Source organism: Meles meles, chromosome 7 (genome assembly GCF_922984935.1).
Source record: "Meles meles chromosome 7, mMelMel3.1 paternal haplotype, whole genome shotgun sequence".
Classification (NCBI taxonomy): Eukaryota; Metazoa; Chordata; class Mammalia; order Carnivora; family Mustelidae; genus Meles; species Meles meles.
Window position 1 is genome coordinate 72,424,512 of NC_060072.1, and position 22,840 is coordinate 72,447,351.

General features: G+C 34.6%; 1 protein-coding gene across 14 annotated transcripts in view; it reads left to right on the forward strand.

The window, feature by feature from the left end:
• C2CD5 (C2 calcium dependent domain containing 5) overlaps positions 1-21,485 on the forward strand; it is a 95,221-nt gene extending 73,736 nt beyond the window's left edge. For 5 of the 14 annotated variants that reach the window (XM_046011336.1, XM_046011339.1, XM_046011348.1 and 2 more), the window contains 11 exons: positions 313-376; positions 1,331-1,392; positions 1,601-1,699; positions 2,178-2,267; positions 2,754-2,841; positions 3,794-3,880; positions 13,848-13,898; positions 14,798-14,899; positions 16,218-16,408; positions 19,375-19,521; positions 20,184-21,485. In XM_046011336.1, the coding sequence (XP_045867292.1) occupies positions 313-376; positions 1,331-1,392; positions 1,601-1,699; positions 2,178-2,267; positions 2,754-2,841; positions 3,794-3,880; positions 13,848-13,898; positions 14,798-14,899; positions 16,218-16,408; positions 19,375-19,521; positions 20,184-20,315 (1,113 nt within the window). In that variant the 3' untranslated portion in view covers positions 20,316-21,485. The remainder of the gene's footprint in view (positions 1-312; positions 377-1,330; positions 1,393-1,600; positions 1,700-2,177; positions 2,268-2,753; positions 2,842-3,793; positions 3,881-13,847; positions 13,899-14,797; positions 14,900-16,217; positions 16,409-19,374; positions 19,522-20,183) is intronic. The other 9 variants (XM_046011345.1, XM_046011347.1, XM_046011343.1 and 6 more) reach the window with 3 other exon arrangements.
• The last annotated feature ends 1,355 nt before the right edge of the window (positions 21,486-22,840 follow it).

Consider the following 22,840-nt stretch of genomic DNA (forward strand, 5'->3'; position numbering starts at 1 on the left):
GCATGAGAGAGCAGAAGGTCAGAGGGAGACTCAGACTTCCTGTGGAGCTGGGAGCCCGATGCGGGACTCAATCCTGGTACTCCAGGATCATGACCTGAGCTGAAGGCAATTGCTTAACCAACTGAGCCATCCAGGCACCCCGAACTTTTTTTTTCCTCAAGTTTTGTATTTTAATTTAGGGGGAAATGGCTCCGCTTTTTCTTGACTCTTATGGTTTCTATTTAGTAAATAATAAAAACAATGATTTTTTTAAAATTTGAAGTTATTATACATTTAGTACTTACACAATAGTTCTAACCCTTTTATTTTCAGATTGATGACACAGATGCTATGGAAGATGTACATTCTCTGCTTACTGATGTTCCTCCTCCATCAGGTGAACAGAAAAAACAAACTTTTGAGATGAGACTAATTTTATATACCAATATTTTAGTTCATAAATTATTATAGTAATACTAAATTTATTTTAAAGTCTTTATCAGTGTCACATCCTGTCATGTACTTTGCTGCTCCAAGGCTAATAAAACATAGTTTACAACTATTTATGTTAGACCTTAGGTGAACTGAGGGGGTGCCTGACCGGCTCAGTCAGTAGAGCATGTGACTCTTGATCTTGGGATTGTAATTTTGAGCCCAATGTTAGAGATCGCTAAAAACTAAAATCTTAAAAAAAAAAAAAAAAAAAAAAGCAGGTGAACTAGATTTTTATCTTTATTTTTTATTTACTTATTTAATTTGTTTTTCAAAGATTTTATTTACTTATTTGACGGGATACAGCGAGAGAGGGAACACAAGCAGGAGGCGTGGGAGAGGGAGAAGCAGGCTTCCCGCTGAGTAGGGAGCCTGGATGCGGGGCTCAAACCCAGGACCCTTGGATCATGACCTGAGCTAAATGCAGACGCTTAACAGCTGAGCCACCCAGGCATCCCTAGATTTTAAAGATTCATTTATTTGAGAGGAAGCGAACTCATCTGCATGAGCAGGGGAAGGGGCAGAGAGGGAAGGGAGAGGATATCAAGCAGACCCCTCACTGAGCACAGAGCCTGTGAGGCTTGATCTCAGGCCTGTGAGAGTCAGATGCTTAACTGACTTGAGCCACCCAGGTACTTCTAGGTAGACTGATTTTTTAATCCTTTTATGTTAATACATTAAAAAAAAAACTCATAACTTATTAAGATGGTCTAAAGTTTACTGAAAGTGTAGTATTTTAGAAAAAAGAATAAATGGATCTTATAGTTAGAATTCCATGTAATAAGTGAAAAATATTATTCTTTAACGTAAAAATAGATAAAATAATACCATATAGTTTAACTGTGATTTATTTTGACAGGCTTTTATAGTTGTAATACAGAGATTATGCCTGGTATAAATAACTGGACATCTGAAATACAGGTAAACCTTTCATAATTTTAAGCAAATTATGTGATTTTAGCAAGTTCCTTCTTAATATGTTTTCTCTTTGACCACCTTATTGCAACTAAAATGTTAGCCTTTTTCATACCACATTAGTTATTACTCATTATTTGGCAGTTTTATCAACTGTCACAGTATTTAGTTAAAAATAATAAAATGTCATGCTATTATATCTCCCCATATTTAGATGTTCACATCAGTAAGAGTAATCCGATTAAGCAGCCTTAACCTGACTAATCAAGCCCTTAATAAGAACTTTAATGATCTCTGTGAAAATTTGCTCAAGGTAGGAACCTTTTGACTATATTTTAGTTAAATCTCCTAAAAATTATGCAGTTAAAAAAGAAAAGTATATATTATCTGGAATATCTTACACAGTTGTGGGCTGAATGATTTTTATTTACATATTATATTAATCTTAACTCTCTCATCTGGTAAAATGCTAAAGTTGTGCTCTCCATCTTCATATGCCACACGATTAAATATATTTTAAGTTATTTTATAACTTTAAGCTTCATAGAAATGTATCGCATATGTGTAAATTTAAAAAAATCTTTTGTCTTATATTTTTATGACTTATTAATATGATTAAATCTTTTATTATTATTTAAAATAATGTAAGAATACACAAAATAGAAATGGACCAGCTTTGTTTTAATCTTTTAAACTTTTCTTTTGCCATGATATAATGTGCAGTGAAAAATCAGTTTCAAAAAATTTTTAAATAAAAAGAAGTGATATTACTAATATTTTCTATTATGTAGAGCCTGTATTTTAAACTGCGGTCTATGATCCCCTGCTGCCTTTGCCATGTAAATTTTACAGTATCTCTGCCTGAAGATGAATTAATACAGGTAATTAAGATTCAGTTTATTATTAAAGAAGATTTCTGGCTTTCATCTGATCTGTTTTAATATTATAAATCTGCCATAATTGAATAAATATAAAGGATTTTACTTCAAAATATTTTTAAACAAACATACTAGAGTGAATCAGACCACATATGTTTTCTTTTTCTGAATTCTGAATTATCAAAGGTAGAATCACATTTCTAGCATATATGCAATAGGATGTGTACTTACATGGGATTTTTTCAGTCCCTATGTTTTAGAGAAGGTACTTGAGCTCTTTCTGGAATATCTAGGTTTAGGTATATATGGCAGACTCAGTTGTAGTCTAAATATCTGAGGTTATCTGTAATTCTGGCTGATAATTTTAACCAGAAAACCAAATTAGCCAGTTAATATAAATTGTTCCATTACTGAAGAAGATTACTGAAGTTTGGGAAACTTATTTTGTGAATGATTATTTTGCTAATCATATTGTTTTTGTAATTCTAGGTAACAGTCACAGCAGTTGCAATAACTTTTGACAAAAATCAGGCTTTACAGACCACAAAAACACATGTTGAAAAGTCATTGCAAAGAGGTAAACCTGTGATGGATGGGAGCGTAGTTCATGTTTGTCTACAGTTATAGTTCAGTGAAAAAGGTAGATGAAATAAATGACTTGTTTCTTGAAGAAGAGTTACTGTCACTTTTTCTGTTTATCTTTATCAAGGTAACTTTGTGGTTGACTTGGTATTTTTTCACGTGTGAATAGGTGGTTGACTGGTGTTTATTTTATTTACATAGAGAGTGCTGCCTTTTTTAAGATTTTGGTTATAACATATTCTGCAGTAATTTAGAGGTTTCTGTCCTAGGACCTCTGGGGAGGTCCCCAAGGCATCTGAGAACCTACTGATGTAGTTAGCACCATGTGTTTTTCTTAGGAAAAGTCCTCGGAGTTGTCCTTTATCCAGTAAAATCTAGGAAGTACCATTCTTAATATATCCCAAAGCAACTCCAATTGTTAAAAACTGCTAATGTGTTCTGAAAAAAAGGAGAGGGAAATAATATGCTTTCTAATATTTAAGGACTTACCAGCTAAATAAAATATTCATGATTAGTCTAAAATTTTTATAGTTGATTACATTCTACATGTACAGCATTGAATTAATGTCAAATAGAGATGTATTAAACAATTGCATTCAGATATTTATCAAGGAAGATAGAAAATAGCTGGTTTAAGTATCATAGAACCAGTATGGTACAAAGAATAGGATAATAATAGTTGTTATTGAATTCTTACTGTTTGGAAGGCATTGTGCTAAGAGATTTATACTTAGTATTTTTCTGAGGATTCACAACAGTCCTAGCAGGGAAGATAGCATCTCTCAACATCGTGCAGGTGAAGGAAGGGTCTCCATGGGAGTAACTGAGAGGAAAATAACCAGAATAAATTGGATTGGGGGAAATATATATTGTATACCAGATTCTTAATTAAAAAAAATTAATTCTAGATCATTACTAAATAACCGGTGTTTTTCTTGCCTCTCAAGCCTCTACAGATAATGAAGAACTTCTACAGTTTCCACTGGAGCTCTGTTCAGATTCACTTCCTTCTCATCCTTTTCCACCAGCTAAAGGTTGGTTAAGTGAGGGAAATGCAAACACAAATTCTAGTTTCTAGTTCCTTTTACTTCTTCATTGTAGGCAGTCTTACTTAATCTTGAGATGAAGATTTACTCTTCATTCCCTCATTGTCTGTTTCTTCATGTTCATGCAGGGGAGAGAGTAATATTCCTCTTATTTTAATTTCTCAAGTAATCTCATCATAAATTACTAAGGTAATGCTTCTTGTGATATTCCATTCTTATACTTCAAATGCATTAAAGTTTTATTTTCAGAACTCTGGATTTCCCACATGATATATTGGTATTTATATCTGGTAAGGTTTTTTCCAGCCACAATCGAAATTTTACAAAAATTTTTAGATTTTTTTAGACAACAAAATACTGATTTTCTTCAGAAGAGATGTGGAGAGGGGTGTCTGGGTGGCTCAGTGGGTTAAGCCTCTGCCTTCTGCTTGGGTCATGATCTCAGGGTTCTGGAATTGAACCCCGCATAAGGCTCTCTGCTCAGCCGGGAGCCTGTTTCCCCCTCTCTGCCTGCCTTTCTGCCTACTTGTGATCTCTCTCTCTGTGTCAAATAAATAAATAAAATCTTTTAAAAAAGATTTAAGAGAGAGAGGTTTGGGTTGAGGATAGTACAAGTGAGAAAGGGATGAGCTGTCTTTTGAGCGGCTTGGTTATTATTGAGGAACATTGTTGTGTACTTAAAAGATACTAACATACTTTCAAATGCAAAATGATAGTCTCAACTTAATAGCAGTAAATCTAGTTAGATCTGTACAGTCTTTGGTGAAAAATGGGAGGTAGTATTTTCTATTTCTTTTCTGATTTCAGGACAATTTATATTATAAGAATTACTTAAAATTATGAATTATAATTGAATTATTCAGAATTACTATACCTTATTTTGTAGCATTACATATATAATACCTGTGGTTTGTATTTTTTCATAATTTTTTAATTCTGAGAAATGATGCATTTGTTATTTCAAACCAAATTGGCTTTTCTAGCATTTATATTTTATAATATAAGGAAAATTTTTTTATGATTTATACTTCTCAGTTTGATACCAAATTCGTTATGATACAGAATACTTTTATATAATACTTTTATATTCACATTGCATATCAGTAGAGTCTTTACTCAATCAGTGCAAACCCTGTTTATCTAGGTAAATAGATCTTGTCTCATATTTTAAAGATGAAAAGATAAGCTACTTTCAGATTCTGAACTTTCTAACATGGTAACTGTGGTCCTCTTTCTTTTTTAATCTAAATTAAAATTCTAATTTAGAACTCCATAGAGAATTTTAGCATAGTTGAATTCCTTGAAAAAAAGAGAGGAAAAAATTAAATCCAAAGATAATTTGAGTTCAGATGTGTAAATTAAATGTAGCTTCCAGAACAACAACAACAACAACAAAATGTGTAGAATCTTCCTTAGAACTGACTAGACAGAATATTTTTAAAAAACTTCTACTTTATATAGAAACTTGTATTTTTTTTTTTCAGAAACTTATATTTAACAGGGTTAATTCCAGATCACTTTTAAGTATCATTTAAATATGATATGGGATATGAACGGGGAATCAAAACCAGAAATCTAATCAACAACAGCAAAAAGATTTGATCAATTGCTAATATATAGGTATATTCATTTATGGATATTGGGGCCCTGTTCGCTCAGCTTTACCTTGTTAGTCATTACTGATTTCTGCAGAAGATTGGATTTAAATTCTATAAATTTATCATATCTATATTGATTCCCCGCAGTTGTCTGCATTAGCTTTCAAAATGTTTTCAAAGGTAATTAGAGTTAGTGCTTGTTGAGGTCATTAGTCTATTTTGTACAAATTATACTCTGAACTGAAGAACAATGAAAGAAGAATTTGTGTAGAATAAGACCTATCTGAACAGTACTTAAAATACTGCAACTTACTTTATAGTGTGGAGAGGGGCCATAATGTGGAGTAATAAAGTAGCAAACCTCGATTCTCTTCTCAGTTCTGCTACTGATAGTGTGAGAACTTGGGCCAATTAACTTCTAATAAGCCAATTAAGCCTCAGTTCCTCATATGTAAAATGTGAAAAGATTAAGATTCTCTCTACCCTTTAAAATTCTCTGATTCCTTGGGTTTCTGTGGTTTATGGTTCTTCTATAATTAACATTTTTTCTATTATTAAAAACAAATCAAAAGCCAATTAATCAAAATCAAAAGGTAGTATTTAAATTACATTAAAAATTTCCAAATAGCTTCAAATCTGCTAAACCAGTAATTTTTAAGCTCTGCTTCTCCAGACCATGGAGTTTCTTCAGAGGTACCTCATGGCCTTCTAAAAAGGCAGGGTGGGAAGGGAGCTGAGGGGAGAGTAGAGTAGTGAGAGATTAGATCACTGTACTCCCTCCCTGGGACCTCTGAACTAGAACAGCTTTGATTCAATATGCTTTTATTTATTCATTTTCTATATGTGATTTTGTTGTAGACAGAGTTTCAAAAAGTCCGAAAACCACTGAATCAGATCATGCTGTCATTATCATCATTTTCATAGTGTTCAATAGCATTACATCTAATACTAATATATAGAAAACTTTTTATACTTAGTACTTAACTGCAAAACCTATGTGCTTTTTTTTGAATATTACATTTTAAAATCATCAGTAAACACTAAATAGTTTACCTGTATCTTTTTATAAATAGTTGTATATATTGTAGTTTATGTTGCATGCCTGTTTACTATCTTTGCTTTCTCAAGTCTTCTCAGGAGGACATGGGCTATACTAAATATACTTGAAAAAGTTATCACAAAGTATTTTGGAAGATTTGGGGATAGAGAGATAGGATGGGTTTTGCAATATTTTAAGATTTGAAGATAGGATGGGTTCTGAAAAATGTCATAGAATGTAATACATGAATGTAGTAATTGAGCATTGTAACATGGAATGTTTTGAATAGAGAATAGAAATATGTGGCAAAAGTTAAGCTTAGCAATGTAGAAGTAACTGGCAAGAGAGGAAGGTAAAAGTGCTAGGAATAAATGCTAGGAATAAGTGCTTGGAATAAATAGGGAAAATTTCTCTATTTTCTTATATACACCCACAAGAGGCTTAAAAGTTAACTACTAATATTGATAAGCAAATAATTGTATAGTTTTTATAGTTTTGCTAGGTCAGTTAGCAAAGCTGATGGAGCTTTTCCCTTTTTTTTTAATTTTGAAAACTTTGAATCCTATTTTTCATATTCTTATTACAAATATGGTGATTTATTAAAATTTTTTATTTTATGTTGACAGTAGTTTCGAGAGGTATGCACAGTAATTTATTAATACTTCCATCTTTTAACTTGTAGATAAACCTTTCTGATAATTATCTTTTTATGTTACTGAAAATGAATGAGTATTATGTGAAGAAAAGATGCTTCAATTACATGTATCCCAATTCACTGAGTAGAGTAAGCCTGGGCCTGAATTGTCCATCCATGTTCAAATTTTTCCTTTCATCTTTTGTTAAACTTAGTTTTGTTTCTCAAGGTAACAAAATATTTGTTTGATATATGGTTGGTTTGGTTACCTTGCTCTAAGTATTTGATTTTTCTGATTTGAATATTAAAAGGGGCTGAGCCTGAATAATTTCTTCCAGGAAATTATCATGCGAAGGTCATCAAAATTCTTGATGAATACTATGAGGAACATAGATGATTGGCATCAATGTAAATACTTATATGAAGCTGTATTATGAAAAAAAGGATGGTATAACAAGTTTTTTATATCACTCCCATGATGTTTTTTCCTCATCAATAATGTGTATACTTTAGTTCTCTGACTATTTACTACTTTACTCTGAAACGGTTTTAAGAGACTTTAAATGTTATAAAGGGATGGAATACATTCAGTAAAAATGGAGAATCTGAGTGACAGTAATTGGTGTGAAAAGTAAAAAAATAATAAGATTTGTTTTACAGATTGTAGTTGATCTCAAAAATTTTATACATGTAGTTTTTATAGAAGGTTAGCATATTATTTTTGATACATGTCTAAAGATCTAAATCTCAGTATCTTAAATACCATACTGTGAGGCTTAAGATCTTAGGGAAATGTGTGTGAATCATGTGCCACTAGAAATATATCTAAGTACTTAAAAGTTTATAATAGGGTAATAGTTTTCATTCAAATTCTGAGAGGTTAAGCCTTTTAAAAGGATTAAGTGAATTTAGTTTTTATTTACTTTTGGATGAAATTGTATGGAAGAAAAGTCTTTTATACCTACCTTATTCCTGCTTTCATTTTGCTTTGTGCTGAAGTGATAGCCTCATGTTCAATGGCATAAGCTATAGGCAGGAGTACTCTTTTCATTAAGCAGCTGCCGATTAATGTAACAAGCATAGGTCAAATTCTGGATTTCAGTATAAGAATAAAATCCTCAATACATTGTATTCCATAATTAGGTGTCACATTTGAAGTTTTTTAATTTTTATTTTTATTGAGGCTATAAGGGTTATTTTTGTTAAGCCAAATTTGATTCTAAAAGGTAGTTTAATTTTTTAAATTTAATGACTTGCCTTACTTTTTTTTAAAACTAATGATTAGAAATATAAACCTATAAAAACTACAAAAGTTAGCTTTTATTTTATCCTGCCAATGAATGGTTCTAAATTCTTAAAACTATTACACAATTCTTTGCACTAACTAAAAATATCTTTATGTATTAACAATTCATTGCATGTCTGTTTTTTCTGTCTTTTTAAAATGTGTTATATCATTATGACCAAATGGTAGCAAAAATAAAAAAATACTGAAGTTCTCCATGTTATTGATGCCCCAACAATTAGTGGGAAGTCCTAAAAGGAGAGAGATGTTGAGGGGAAGGAGATTGAAGGGGAAATAGAAAGCAAAGAGTGGAAAACATATGAGAAACTTATCTGAGACATGGGAAGGAAGAAGGAGAGAACTGATGGAGAAGTGTAGGGATAAGGATCTTTGCTTCTTCGAGGCAGCTTAAGTTCACTGAAATCCAGAGTCTGAGGGAAAGGGAGTAAGGAGCAAAGAAAATTGAATTGGGTTACTAATGAAAATAGGTACTATTTGGAAGAGAAGATCTGAAGGGTGGGGGAGAGGGGAGAAGTGGATGCCTGGAAACAAAGGCAGGAAAACAGAAGGTGGGGTTTGAAGAATAGTGGTTTAGGCTGTTCTACACCTGTAGTTGGAAGCTTTAATGATGTAAATAGAGAAGCTATTTGTGTTTGTCATCTAATATATGTATTGTAATGGTGGTTGAGTTTTTCCTCTTAGTGGGCTATCTACTTTGAAGCTATTTACATTTTTCTCTGTGCTTTAATAATTTTTAGCTCTCATATGGCAATTTCATTATCAATCCACAAATATTTGAATACCATTATGGACAAGATTTATACAGAGTATTTATACACATAACTACATATACACGTAACTCCGTTGTTAAGCCAGATTTATAGTTACAGGACATAGCTAATCAGTGCATCATAGATTGATGGACATGCTGAAGGAGATATAAAACAAATTTTGATCATAATAACTTAAAACTGAGAATGTTTAGGGGCACGTGGGTGGCTCAGTCGGTTAAGTGTCTGACTCTTGGTTTCAACTCAGGTCATGATCTCAGGGTCCTGGGATCCTTCTTCATGTTGGGCTCCATGTCAGTGAGGCTGCTTGAGATTCTTTCCCTCTCCTGCCCCATTGCCCCCATGCATGAGCGCGTACTCTCTCTTTCTCAAAAATAAAATCTTTTTTAAATGTTTAAAATAAAAAACCCAAGAATGTTTATTTTTTAAAATTTTTAAAAAGATTTTGTTTATTTGAGAGAGACCATGCTTAACCCAGGAACCCCTATTTTTTTTTAAACATTTTATTTATTTATTTTAAAAGATTTATTTATTTATTTGAGAAAGAGCAAGAAAGAGCATAAGCAGGGGACAGAGGGAGAGAGAAGCGGACTCCCTACCAAGCGGGGAGCCTGGCTTGGGGCTGGATCCCAGGACCCCTGAGATCACAGCCGGAATAGAAGGCAGGCACTTAACCAGCGGAGCCACCCAAGCACCCCCACCCCCCGCCCCGAGAATGTTTGAATAGCTAAATAAAACATACAATTTTTTTTTTGTTGTTGTTGTTGTTGTTTTTTTTAAGATTTTATTTATTTATTTGACAGAGAGAGAGATCACAAGTAGGCAGAGAGTCAGGCAGAGAGAGAGGAGGAAGCAGGCTCCCTGAAGAGCAGAGAGCCCGATGTGGGGCTCGATCCCAGGACCCTGAGATCATGACCTGAGCCGAAGGCAGCGGCTTAATCCACTGAGCCACCCAGGTGCCCCAAACATACAATTTTTAAGACTTTAGATTGTATATATTTTCTTTTAAGTAGGCTCCATGCGCATTGTGGGGCTTGAACTCAAAACCCCGAGATTAAGAGTTGTATACTCTAGCCATTGAGCCAGCCTGGCACCCCTGATTACATATATTTTAATATTTTAATCTGCCACAGAATCTTCAGAAGTTTCAGGAACTTTTTTTAGTTTTAGTAATATTCTTAAGATGACCAGATAAGATTATCTCAGATACTTTTTAATTATTCAGAGCAAAGATGATCTGTAAATCCTAATGACATAAAGTGAACAAGTTGTCCAAGGAGTTAGTGATCAGCATAGAGCTTTATCATAGCCAGCTGATACCTTTGTCATTGGTTATGACTGTTTAGAAGAGTGGAGAGGCCTCAAACTTCAGAAGCACTGGAGCATATATAATTGTAGGAGGAGGAATCCTTGCTACATTGTTTTCTTTTGGTCATCAGTATGCTCATTTCTACTCAACTGCTTTTAACCTAGGTTCGTCCCCCTCCCCACACTGATAAGGCTTGTTAAATATTGTTAGAAGATACTAAGAGAATAAGAAAACCTTACGTTCTGTTTGTCTTTCTCACTTTCTAGGGTTGTTCATTTATGGATAACAGGGTTATCACTTACGGGTGACTTTTTATTGAGGCAAAATAATAATTTTCTTGTATCCAGTGGGAAAGGAAATTATAAGAGAAGTAGGCTGCTGTGTGGCTTGAATGAGACTTTTTGCAGTAGGAATGGGAGGAACCTAACATAAGAAGTGTTTGTCTCAAATGCTTCTATACAAGTATGGCTGACAGTGGGCATTAGCTCTTCAACAAAGCCCAAAAGATTTTAATAAGATTTCGAATCCTGCATATGAAATATGCTTTTTAAAAAAAGTATTGACTTAGAGATTACATATGGGTTTCTTTTTCACCTTAATTACTAGTTTACCACTGAGCCAGACAGCTAATATGTGCAGTACCTTCTCTTTTGAGAAGCCTGTTACCCTGGAAGCCAAACTGTAATTGGAAGAGCAGAGTAACTGAGAATCTGAGGTTATTAGACACCTGCAGTATTCAAATGTCTGAAGTGCCGATGTTCATCTGTTCCCAGGACCATTTCATCTTGGGCCTTTTCTTTGAGAGAAAAATTTAGATCCTAGCAAACATGTTGGATGAACCTGCTCTCCTTAAGTGAGATAAAAAAATTATCTATTTTAACCTTTCCCTTAAGAATATCTGTAATTTTATGCGCTATGCTGAGTGCTGTGAAGTGTGTAAACCTGGCGTTTCACAGACCTGTACCCCTGGGGATAAAAATACATTATATGTTTATAAAGAAATAAATAAAAAATTTAAAAAAAAATCTGTAATTTAAAAGTTTTTTCCTCCCAGATTTTAATTCAAATACATTTACATGTGGAGGCAGAGAAAAGACGTTTTCCCTTGTTGCCCCCCACTTTTTTTGGAAAAAAAAAAGTTTCCATTTTTTTTGAGAAGTAATAAATGTACATGGTAAAAAATTCAGATCTTACCAAAAAATCCTATAGTCCAAAATCAAGCTCCCTTCTCCATTCATTTTCCTTTTCAAGAGGCAGCCACCCTCAACCAACTTTACTGTCTGTCTTCGCAAAGATATTCTATTTTTTCCTTTTTTAAAAAGCAAGTATTTTACAGATCACTATGTCCCTTAATTTTTTTTTCACTTGGTATTTAGAGTTGAGAACAGATAACTTTCTACATGTTTAAGTTCTTTGTAGACATTTGTCATTAAATTATATATCAGTTGCTACTGAGGAGTTTCATATTACCCAGATAATACTGAGATATAGAAGATAATTTCATTTTAGTAATTTTCATATTTTTTTAAATTTTCATATTTTTTAAGCATTTTGCCCCGTTTCTTCATTTAAAAAACTTGCACAGAATTCCTGATGCCCGCTATATTTTTCTGTAAGTCTGTACTCCCCGAGTCTGTACTGCATAGGACATAGGAGAGCCCTGGGACTCTCCTGGCATATGTAAGCTTGGGTAGGCATTTGCTGTCCCAGCTTCCACACCTCAGCCTTTTTCAGTACTGAACTAGCTGCCCGTAGAGATGTGGTAAGCTTCTGAATGTAGTTTTGTTCTGGTCTCCTTCCTGTTGGTTCCATCTCTTTCTGGGCTTCCAAAACACCTCAGGATCCTGAATCAGGGAGGATGTTTTCTTGCCTAGGTCTGCAGTGTGAGGGCATGATGGTCGGGCACTTCCACAGCATGGTACCCTCACAGTCATTTTGTGGATCCTACCCAGTAATCCCTTTTATTCAATGGCTCTGTATTATCAAAGGAATGTCAGTCACTGTACACTTTCCAGTATTAGTTAGTGGTCACTTGCTTGATAAAAATGGGAAGAGGAGGGAATATGGGGAGATACTCCCATTGCACCCAATTAGCAGAAACCTGTACAAATCTTATTTTTAAAAGGTATATCTTTTGTTAATTTAAGAATATTACCAAAAGATTAACACATTAAGTAGGAATAAAAATATGTATTTACTTAATTTATAAATTCTTTTTAAAAACTGCATGATTGGGTGCCTGGGTGGCTCAGTGGGTTAAGCCGCTGCCTTCGGCTCAGGTCATGATCTCAGGGTCCTGGGATCGAGTCCCGCATCGGGCTCTCTGCTCAGTGGAGAGCCTGCTTCCCTTCCTCTCTCTCTCTGCCTGCCTCTCTTGTGATTTCTCTCTGTCAAATAAATAAATAAAATCTTTAAAAACTGCATGATTGCAGTTATTCTCGGTGTTTTTGTGAGTTATTTCTAACTCGGCAACACTATTCTTTCAGTTATACAATTCTTTGAAACAAAAATTCAAATATGCTAATGTAGAGTGTGAACTTTAGAAATAGATTATGAAGCTTTTTCTAATAGTGTTGTTCAAATTTGTACAATACTTGAAATAGGTATAGTAAAAATACAAAATACTAGGGAAAATTCTGGATGCTTCTTTTATAAGGTTAGGGTTAGTGGAAAGGGAGTGATTCCAGTTTGGAATCTAGTTCTGTCTGTGGGGAACACTTTTTAGTTCTATGATGTCTGGATGCCACCAGAGGGAGCTGTTGATAGCAAAGTCCTTGAATGAAGGGGAGTTGGCGAGGGGAAGGGTTATTGCTAGTAAGCAAGCAGTTTGTGTTTATCTTTGAGACATAGGTCATTGCCTGGTCTATAATTTTTAATCTTACTGACCCCCCACCCCCACCTCCCACACACAAACATTTTCCCTCTCCATGTTTCATTTCAGATTTTCTTCCTAATACATTGATGCTTTTCTCTGCTCAGTTTTCTTGCCCTGTTTTCGTCCTACTAACATTTGTTACGATGTTTATATTTTCTCATGTCTATAATGTTTCTGAAACTATTCTTGTGTTACTGTAACAAGTAGGCGTCCTTGGCATGATATTTATTAACTGAGCTAGTTTTCATAAATCAATAGAAACTGCATTTAAAACCTAAATACTTCTATTCGGTTTGCTTTTATAATGAAGCCATAAAGATTTCCTTGTATTCATCTGGCTCATAGAGGTTTTGAGAAACAGCAAAGAAGAGATACTGGCTTGTACTTAGCATTCAAGCTAATGTTGTTCATATTGTCTTATTAGAACACCTGGAGAGTGCAAGTTCTAACTCAGGTATACCAGCTGCACAGAGAGGTGAGTTTGTCTAATTAAGCAAATAGTCACCAAAGGTGTGAAATTCTAGTGTGATGGTGCATAAACATAGAGACATTGGAGAAATGCACTGGACAGTGGAATAGACACCAAAACGTGACTTTATTGTAGTTAGAATGTATCTTTTAAAATACTAATTAAACTAATATTACATTTTTAGCATTTTAATAGTTTCCCTGTTTCTAAAAATAAAATCTTAGCTCTTTAACATTTTTTTAGCTCAGTAATAGTAAAAGCTATTCTTTTAAAAAAGGAGAACTTGTTAGACTCCTACTTGCCTCCCCACTCAGTGTCATCAGAAGCTTTGTTGCCAAAATCAGATGTGAAAAGAGAATATTGAACAAAGTGACCTTTTGTCTTTCCTGTTACTGATGGTAGAAAGAATGTGTTTTAATAAAAAATAAGTCAACTAGTGATTTTTAAAAAATGTATTCTTCAGCATTTGATTCTCATTATTTTTTTGATTTTCAGGGTGAAAATAGGGAAGCGAATTATTCACCAAGTTTGAATTGTAAATTGAAGTAATAAAATATAAACAGTTAACACATTGTAAAGTAAAAAGAATGGGAAATAAAGTTAGTTAAAGCAGTATATGGTCCTTTCACTGATACTCTGTTAGACTTTGCTTCTGTTTTCCCTAAGCAACGACACAACTATGACATCACCAAAAACGCTCAGCCAGCTAACTGAGAACTTGGTTTTGGACAAATCAGTGTCTAAAGCTTCACTCTTTACTCTCTCTCATATCTGACTTGAAAAGGACCATTCTTTTTCTTAAGTTACAGTTAAATTACGTCATCAGAAGGAGTGTTATGACGAGTAAGAGACGTCACCCATATTTTTTCTTTGTTTTTTCTTTTGTTTTCTGTCTGTGTTTTCAGCAACGTCAGTTGATTACAGTTCCTTTGCAGACAGATGCAGCAGCTGGATAGAGCTCATTAAACTGAAAGCTCAGACCATAAGGCGCGGATCAATTAAGACAAGTAGGCGGATGTTTCTACCACATTATGATCTGAGAAGCATATCCCTGATTTCCCAGTGGTGAAGGCTAGACCTTACGACCCAGCAATAACATTGCCAACCAATCACGTACTGGAGTGTGAAAGCTGCAGATACTAATGGTCACTTAGCCGAAGTTATTAAAAGGCCTTTAGATTTGTTCATTTTAACTGTACAATTGTGTTTTTAAAATTTTACTTTTTGTGACGGTATTCTTCAAAGTGTATAGATAGATACTATGTCCCTCGAATGGAAGGAAATTATGAGCTCTCTTATTGAAGAGATGGTCTTCCAAGACCCAAGCTACCATGTAATGATGGCATCTGCTAGTTTACTGACAATGATACCCAGAGGGCAAAAAGAATAAGGTATTTCTGAATAGAAAATAGCTAACTCTTATCTCACTGCTACAATCAGCATTATTACCTACATGTTCTTTATACTCCATGTGTTCTGGTAGAGTCTGAGGTAAATGTATTTGAGTGAAGGAATTGACATTAAAAAGGAGGAAACAATGTTTTGGAGGAAAGATCACAGGATATGGTACCGGACAGATCTGGTTTGGGATCCTAGAAGTGTCGTTTTAATAGCTGTGTGACCTTGGACAAACTATTTAACTTCTCTGAGACATAGTTTCCTCATATGTAAAATGGGGATAATAATACCAATGTTGCTGGATTGTTGTAAGGATTAGATATATATACATATATACATATGTATGTCTGGCTTCTGGTAGTTATTTATTAAGCGGTAGCTATTATTTATGTTACTTTATAAACAATTTTTAGACAGCCAAGGTCATTGTTAAGTTTTTAAAATTGTGAGTTTGATCAAAATGGTTTGAAGAAGAAACCAATTACAACTAGTTAATGTAAGGTTTATCTACAAGTTGACAATGATGAAGTCGTCTGAAAAAGATGGAAAAAACTGCACTGGGAAATATAACAACTTTCACACTCTCTTTGTAATAATTTGTTCCTACAGCAGACAATTTTTAATGCTCTACCGCTTTTTCTTTTTCTTCACTTTATAACGATCATTGTGTGTGTAGCTACACCGCATCAACATTTTCTTTGCAGGAATGCCATTTTTCTTCCAAAAGAATTCCATTCCAGCATTTCCTCTTAAGTTTTTCTTTCTCTCTTTTTAATTGCATGTAGTGCATGATAATTTCTTTACTTTCATGACATTGCTTAGCTTCACAGACAGCTGAATGTTGTCACCACTTACTTGGAAACCTTAGGGAATAATTGAGTTACCAACACCCAATCTTAATGTTTTTTCTTCTTTCTCCAAATTTAGCTGTGACAGTTGAAAAAGCAAGTCCTATGGGTGAAGGAAATTTCCGGAACCGTTCAGCTCCACCTTGTGCAAATTCTACAGTTGGGGTGGTTAAGATGACACCTCTTTCTTTTATTCCTGGAGCGAAAATAACTAAATATCTTGGGATAATTAACATGTTTTTTATTCGGGAAACCACTTCTCTTCGTGAGGTAATTTTATAACATTGTTTTTGTGAATTACCTGATTAAAGACAGTAGTAACAAAACTGTCTTCAGATTGTTATTTCAGATTGTTACTACAATTTCGATTTATTATTTTTTGCCAATGTAATCACAACACGCGTGCACATACACACAACTTTTTTTTTCCCCAATAACCTGTATGGATTGATTCTAGATTAGACTTGCCAAATTTCATATAGCACCTAGTATTATCACAAGAGTTATGTTGGATTTAATTTCATTTATTATTAGAAATCCCAGATCCTCATTATATGATAAATAAAACAAGTAAATTTATCAATGTATGATTAGAGATTTAAAACAGCCGGAAAGTTCAGCTTAGTTTTCTCAAGTAGTTATTTGTCTGAGATATATTTAAATAATAGTTTTTAAGGACTTACATTTAGAAATCATAGGGGACTGAATTATAGATAGATGTCTATGGGGATAGTTTATAATTTTCTCCCCCTGAAAAAGAATTCAACTTCTTGTATTATTTCCACCTCTCCAAAAGTACATGAGAATGCCGTTTATTCAAATTCTTACCTCTTACTGGGTAACAGTAGTTATAATGTTTTGATGTGGTCAAATTTAAGAATCACAGTCAACCTATTATATCTGTAATTACACAGGAATTTAAACTCGAGAAAATAATTGTATTTATATTGTTGCTTATATTATGAAATAAGACTAGAGCAAATACTGTAAATAGGGAAATTTTTTATTTAATAGGTATGAAACCCAATAAACTCTTCAGCAGTTTGTATTTTTTTAAAGTGTGTGCATTATAAAGATGACTTAACTCTGCTTTTCCCCCATTGTCTCTCCGTTAATGTTTCTACACTTCCTTAGAAATAATAGCCATCATACTATTTTTTTTTTTCAAGTAGGCTCCATGCTGGGTGTGGAGCCCAACACGGGGCTTGAACTCATGACCCTGAGATCAAGACCTGAGCTGGGGTCAAAAATCAGACTCTTAACCCCCTAAGCCACTCCAGGTGCCCCAGCCTTCATACTGTTTTTTTAATATCATGCTCACCTGCCTGGCACAGTGCCTGGCAGAGTAGACATAGGTATTTTTGTGTCTGTGAGGGAATGACTTCTGACAGAATGATTAGGTAGACATTTCCTTTATGATAAATTAGGTTTTTTTTTTAATTTTTTTAAAAGATTTTATTTATTTATTTGACAGGCAGAGATCACAAGTAGGCAGAGAGACAGGCAGAGAGAGAGGAGGAAGCAGACTCCCCACCGAGCAGAGAGCCGGACGTGGGGCTTGATCCCAGGACCTCGGGATCATGACCCAAGCCAAAGGCAGAGGCTTTAACCCACTGAGCCACCCAGGTGCCCCGATAAATTAGTTTTAAATCATATTCTAAATTGTGTTGAGATGGAGAAGACAGTATCTTAATATAGTCGCAAAATCCTTTTTAATATAGACTTAAATTAGGTGACACTTTTAAGTCCATTTAAGTTTGACAAGGAAAGTTGAGTGTGAGAAGCTGGTATAGATTGGTGAATTAACTTTTCAGTTGCTCTTAATAGTACATGGATATTGCATTATTTTAGTCCATAAAATTTTATCCCCTAAGTGCCTTCTCTACTACTTAAGCAGCTATACCCCAAAATGTTGCTTCATTGTAGATTTCCCTTCAACAGAGATTTGTAATATTAACTGGATGGCATAATATCCCAAATTTATTCATTGCTTGCTAAGTTACTTGACTTCAATTATGTAATCTTTTAAGAATTACCCCTCTGTAGTTTCTGTTACTCTGCCATCAGAATTTTGAAGTTTAAAAGACAGGAGTAAACCAGATACAAGTAAAAGAAAAAATGTACTAAGCTGTGACTGAGTAGGAGGTAGGCTAAAATACCTCAATTCCTTAACTACAAAGAGAGCTACCTTTAGATAGCTACCTCTCTCTGGCTTTTTAATAAGGTGTGTTCTGGTCAGTGTTTTTTCTAACAGTGCATTAAAATTTGCCCTTAACTTCCAATTTAAAGTTTGAAATTTATTCCTAGACTGTATAAAAGCTCCAGTAGAATTCATGGAAAACTTAGGTTCTAAAGTATTTTAGGCTCTCAGCTAGACTTTGGTTTCTGTTTTATTTTTGAACACTGGAAACATTCCCTAACCTACTGGATTTCATTCCCTAACAAATAACGTATGGGATGCTCAGTGTGTGCACCTGTTGAACTAGGTGTTAGCAAAGAGTTATGAGCAAACAGATGGTGGTCTCCAACTTGATGGAATTTACAGTCTAGTGGAATGGAGCCTAGTGAACATTCAACAAGTAATTACTAGTGATAGTAAGTAATATAAAGAAATACAACAGAGGCTATCAGAGAATATAACGGGAACTTAATTTAGATCTGATAGTTAGGGAATGTTTCCCTGAGGAAGTTACATAGAAACAGGGACCTGAGGAATTGAGTAAGAATCATCCTGAAAAATTGGGTGAGGATCCTTCAGGGACTTCTTGCACAACGAATCTGAGGCAGGAAAAGTGCTTGATAGGTTTGAGAAACTGGTAAAAAGGCAAGTGTAGTTGGAACTTGCTTTGGAATGGGAGATACAGAGAGCAGAGAAATTTATTGGTTATATTTACCATCAGTTTCTATGAGTGATAGGAATGATTTGATGGAGATACTGCAATTGGAAGTTTGAATTCTTGCTCTGCCATTTTTTATTAGCTATGTGGTCATAGTCATGGGCATGTGACACATTTTCTGACATCACTTTCATCATCTGGAAAGTAAGGGGATAATCCCCATCACAGACGTGTTCAGTGAAAGTTTGCTTGTTCATTCATGCAACAAATCCTGTTGCAAGAGAAATTAAAATGATCACCCATTATATTAAGATCATTTAAGATGTTTTAGTATATATTATTTGGCATTTTGTATAAATTCATGCATACGGTTAGATTTTCTTGTGTATTACTTTCTAGGAAGGAGGAGTCAGTGGTTTTCTCCATGCTTTTATTGCTGAAGTGTTTGCAATGGTGAGAGCTCATGTTGCTGCATTAGGAGGGAATGCTGTTGTCTCCTACATAATGAAGCAGTGTGTCTTCATGGAGAATCCAAATAAAAACCAGGTGAGATGCAGTTACAACCTTCTTTGGGGGGAACCTGAGGATTTCCCCCATGGATTTCCCATCTCCCACTGTCTCCCCACCCGCCACCTAAGAGAACTGGTCTTCAGAACTTTTTGATTCTAGATGCTTAAAACACGTTTTAACAAATGTATTGATAACTACGGTCATATATAGATTAGATGCTGTTTTCATATCCTGGGTATTCTTAAATACCTCTGGAAGTTTTGCTCCTAAGTTACTGTGGAAGACACCCTTTAGTTTGGACTATGATCTGTCCAGTTCTAACTACCACAGCGGTGAAGAGTATGTCCCAATTATTATTCCTCAAAAATAATTCTGTTAGTGGGGGCAAAGAATTGTTGCTTAGGATTAATTTTAGAATAAATTTCTTTTATCAGTATTTTTCATATAATAGCTCACTTTGAATTGTTAAAGTTTCCTTTAAAAAATTTAAAATTATCAATGGGGTTTTTTTGAGTTTCTTTTCTTATGAATTTCCTTCTCCCCCCCCCCCCCGCTTTGTTCATTTTTCTATTGTCTACCTTTTCCAAGTTACTTAAAAGCCTGTGCTTTTTCAGCTATGTAGCAATGCCCCTAAAATAGCAGAAAACCATGAGCAGATCTTTGAGTTGGTGATTGGACATTTCCTGTTGTTTGTATAGGCACAGTGTCTTATAAATGTAAGTGGTGATGCAGTGGTTTTTGTTCGTGAATCCGAATTAGAAGTGCTGTCAACTCAGCAGCCTACTGCCAACTGCCAGCCATCATGTCCTGGAGGAGAAGTTACAACCTGAAGTAAATCAGAAAGGAAGAGCTCAACTAAATGAAAATCATCTGTCTCCATTGTTTTGTCCTGGATTTTAAAAAGTGAACTTAATTTGAGATCATTAAGAAAGAAGTGGTACGTTATGAGTAGATTTGATTTGTCTGGAATTTCTTGGAGGCATGAGAATTTTAAAATCTTGATGTTCTGTTTGCCAGTCCTTGTCAGGCCCCATGGGATCTTGACTCCTCATTAAGTTTGGATAGATTTCTCAGAGAACTGTAGCAGAGATGGAAGTTACCTGTAATTTATCTTGACTTTAATAAAATCATACTTTGAAACAAAATGGTAAGATTATCAAGAAATTATAATAGCTATGCTAATGTAATTGAGAGAAACTAAGCAAGAAATTTACAAATTGTCAATGAATTAAAACTCTGATTTGAGGAATGTGTGAGAAAATGGAGAAAAGTTTTAAAAACACTATGTGGGTTTCCTAATGTGTTTTATTTTGAGAACAACTGAATTTGGAATTTGGTAACAACTGAAAGGAAGAGTGCTTCAGCCATCTTTTAAAAGCAAGTTAAAATTCTACAGCTTGTATCCATACTCTGTCCTAACTACTGTAAAAAAAAAAGTAATTTATTAGAGCCAGTGCCCTTCAATTGAAAATTTTAATAATGTCTGTAAGGAGGGAGGAAAAAATCTATGTAATCTTGTAACTGGCCAAATTTCGTTAGTGTTTAATTTGTCTAGAAGAGGCGTGGCTTCAACTGGAAAGAAACTTTGTTGACGTAGTGAAAGTATGATTGATCTAGTAGGAGCATAAAATCATTTCTAATAGAATCATACTGCACTCCTACCAAATAAACAGAATTATATCTTAGGGATTTTTGATGGTTAGTTAGATTGTATTTGGCATAGAATTTGGAAATGTAACTTGAATGTAAATATGCTGCAAAGTATTGAATGTATACATAGAAATACTTTTTCTGTCAATGCCAAATACCTATTATAAATGAACCTTAAAAAGTACATTCCTCCTTTGCACAATAAAATTTCTTTATAAAACTTATGATTTTGCTCTTTCAGGATAACAGACCACCGTAAAGATTAGGAGTCATTTCCTTGTTATCACAGGTGTCAATATTTTTCTGTATTTTGTTTATAATTTTATTTTTTAAATAAAAAGTTTATAAACTGGAATATTCCTGAATCTCTTCTTTGCCTACTTTGTGTGGTGTAGTACTGCCATCCGATCACCTCCATTCATTCCTGCAGTCAGCAAACGTCTGTTGGGCAGCTCCTAATCCTTGTGGCACTTTCATTGTCTTTGGTAGGTAGGTATTCACATTGTGAATTCACATTGAATGTATTCACATTCAACCACTACTGAATGCCTATTAGATACTAGATCCCAGGGCACAGTTTTAGGCAGTGAACAAAACATACAAGTTCTTATGATCTTGGAGCTCATTTTCAGTGGCTACACAAGTAAGTTGTAAACTGTGCTGTGTGTGTGTGTGTTTGTGTATATACACACACACTATACATACTATACATATATATGTGGTGTATATATATATATGTTTATTGTGTGTGTGTATATATACATATATATGTACGTGTGTGGTTACACACATATAGTACGTATATATGTATACACACACGCACACACACTATAACAATTGCTAATGTTTACTGAACGCTTACTATATACCAGGCAGTATAATAAATAAGTATATATATATTTAAATGATCTTATTTATTTTTTTGTCAGCACAAGCAGGGGCAGGAGCAGGCAGAGGGCAAGGAGACTGACTCCCTGCTGAGCAAGGAGCCTGATCTAGGACTGGATCCCAGGATCCTGAAATGATGATCTGAGCCAAAGTCAGATGCTTAGCAGACTGAGTCACCCAGGCACCCCAAACATTATTACTAATTCTTGAACATAAAAGTAGCTGGGTGGCATTAGCTCCATTTTGGTATGAACAATTGTATACTTAACACAGAGGCCTGTGCTGATTTCTTAAAAAGCTGGAGTTTCCTTAACTACTCAGGCTTGCTCTGTCTGCTCACATGAGCCATTTGCTCATGTGCTCTACCTCTGAAGCATAATTAGCCCAGGCCAAGATGGGCTCCTTCCAGAAAAGCTTATGTTGCCCTATACCCCAAGAGGTACTGCTCTTTCCTTTGTGTGGATGCCCTCAATGATCATTTTTACAGATGTGCTGGGACTTACTGCGTACTCTTTTGGAAACACTGAGGCCAGTTTTAGTATTTATAGACATGCCTCATATGTATCTCTTTCATTCGTTATTGCTGCTCCAAGGGTCAGCTACAAAACTTAACCAATGTTAGATTTGCTAACTGCACCGTCCCACTTCTTCTACCTCCTCCTCATTCCAAATCCATTGCCATCTGGCTTCCAACTCCTCTGCCCTTTGTATGCCAATGACACAAGTACTGGATTGCAGTATTACATTGCAATTTTGATTAATGTATAGATGGGATCATACACAATTTTAAAAAGAGTGGCTTTTTTTTTTTTTTAAA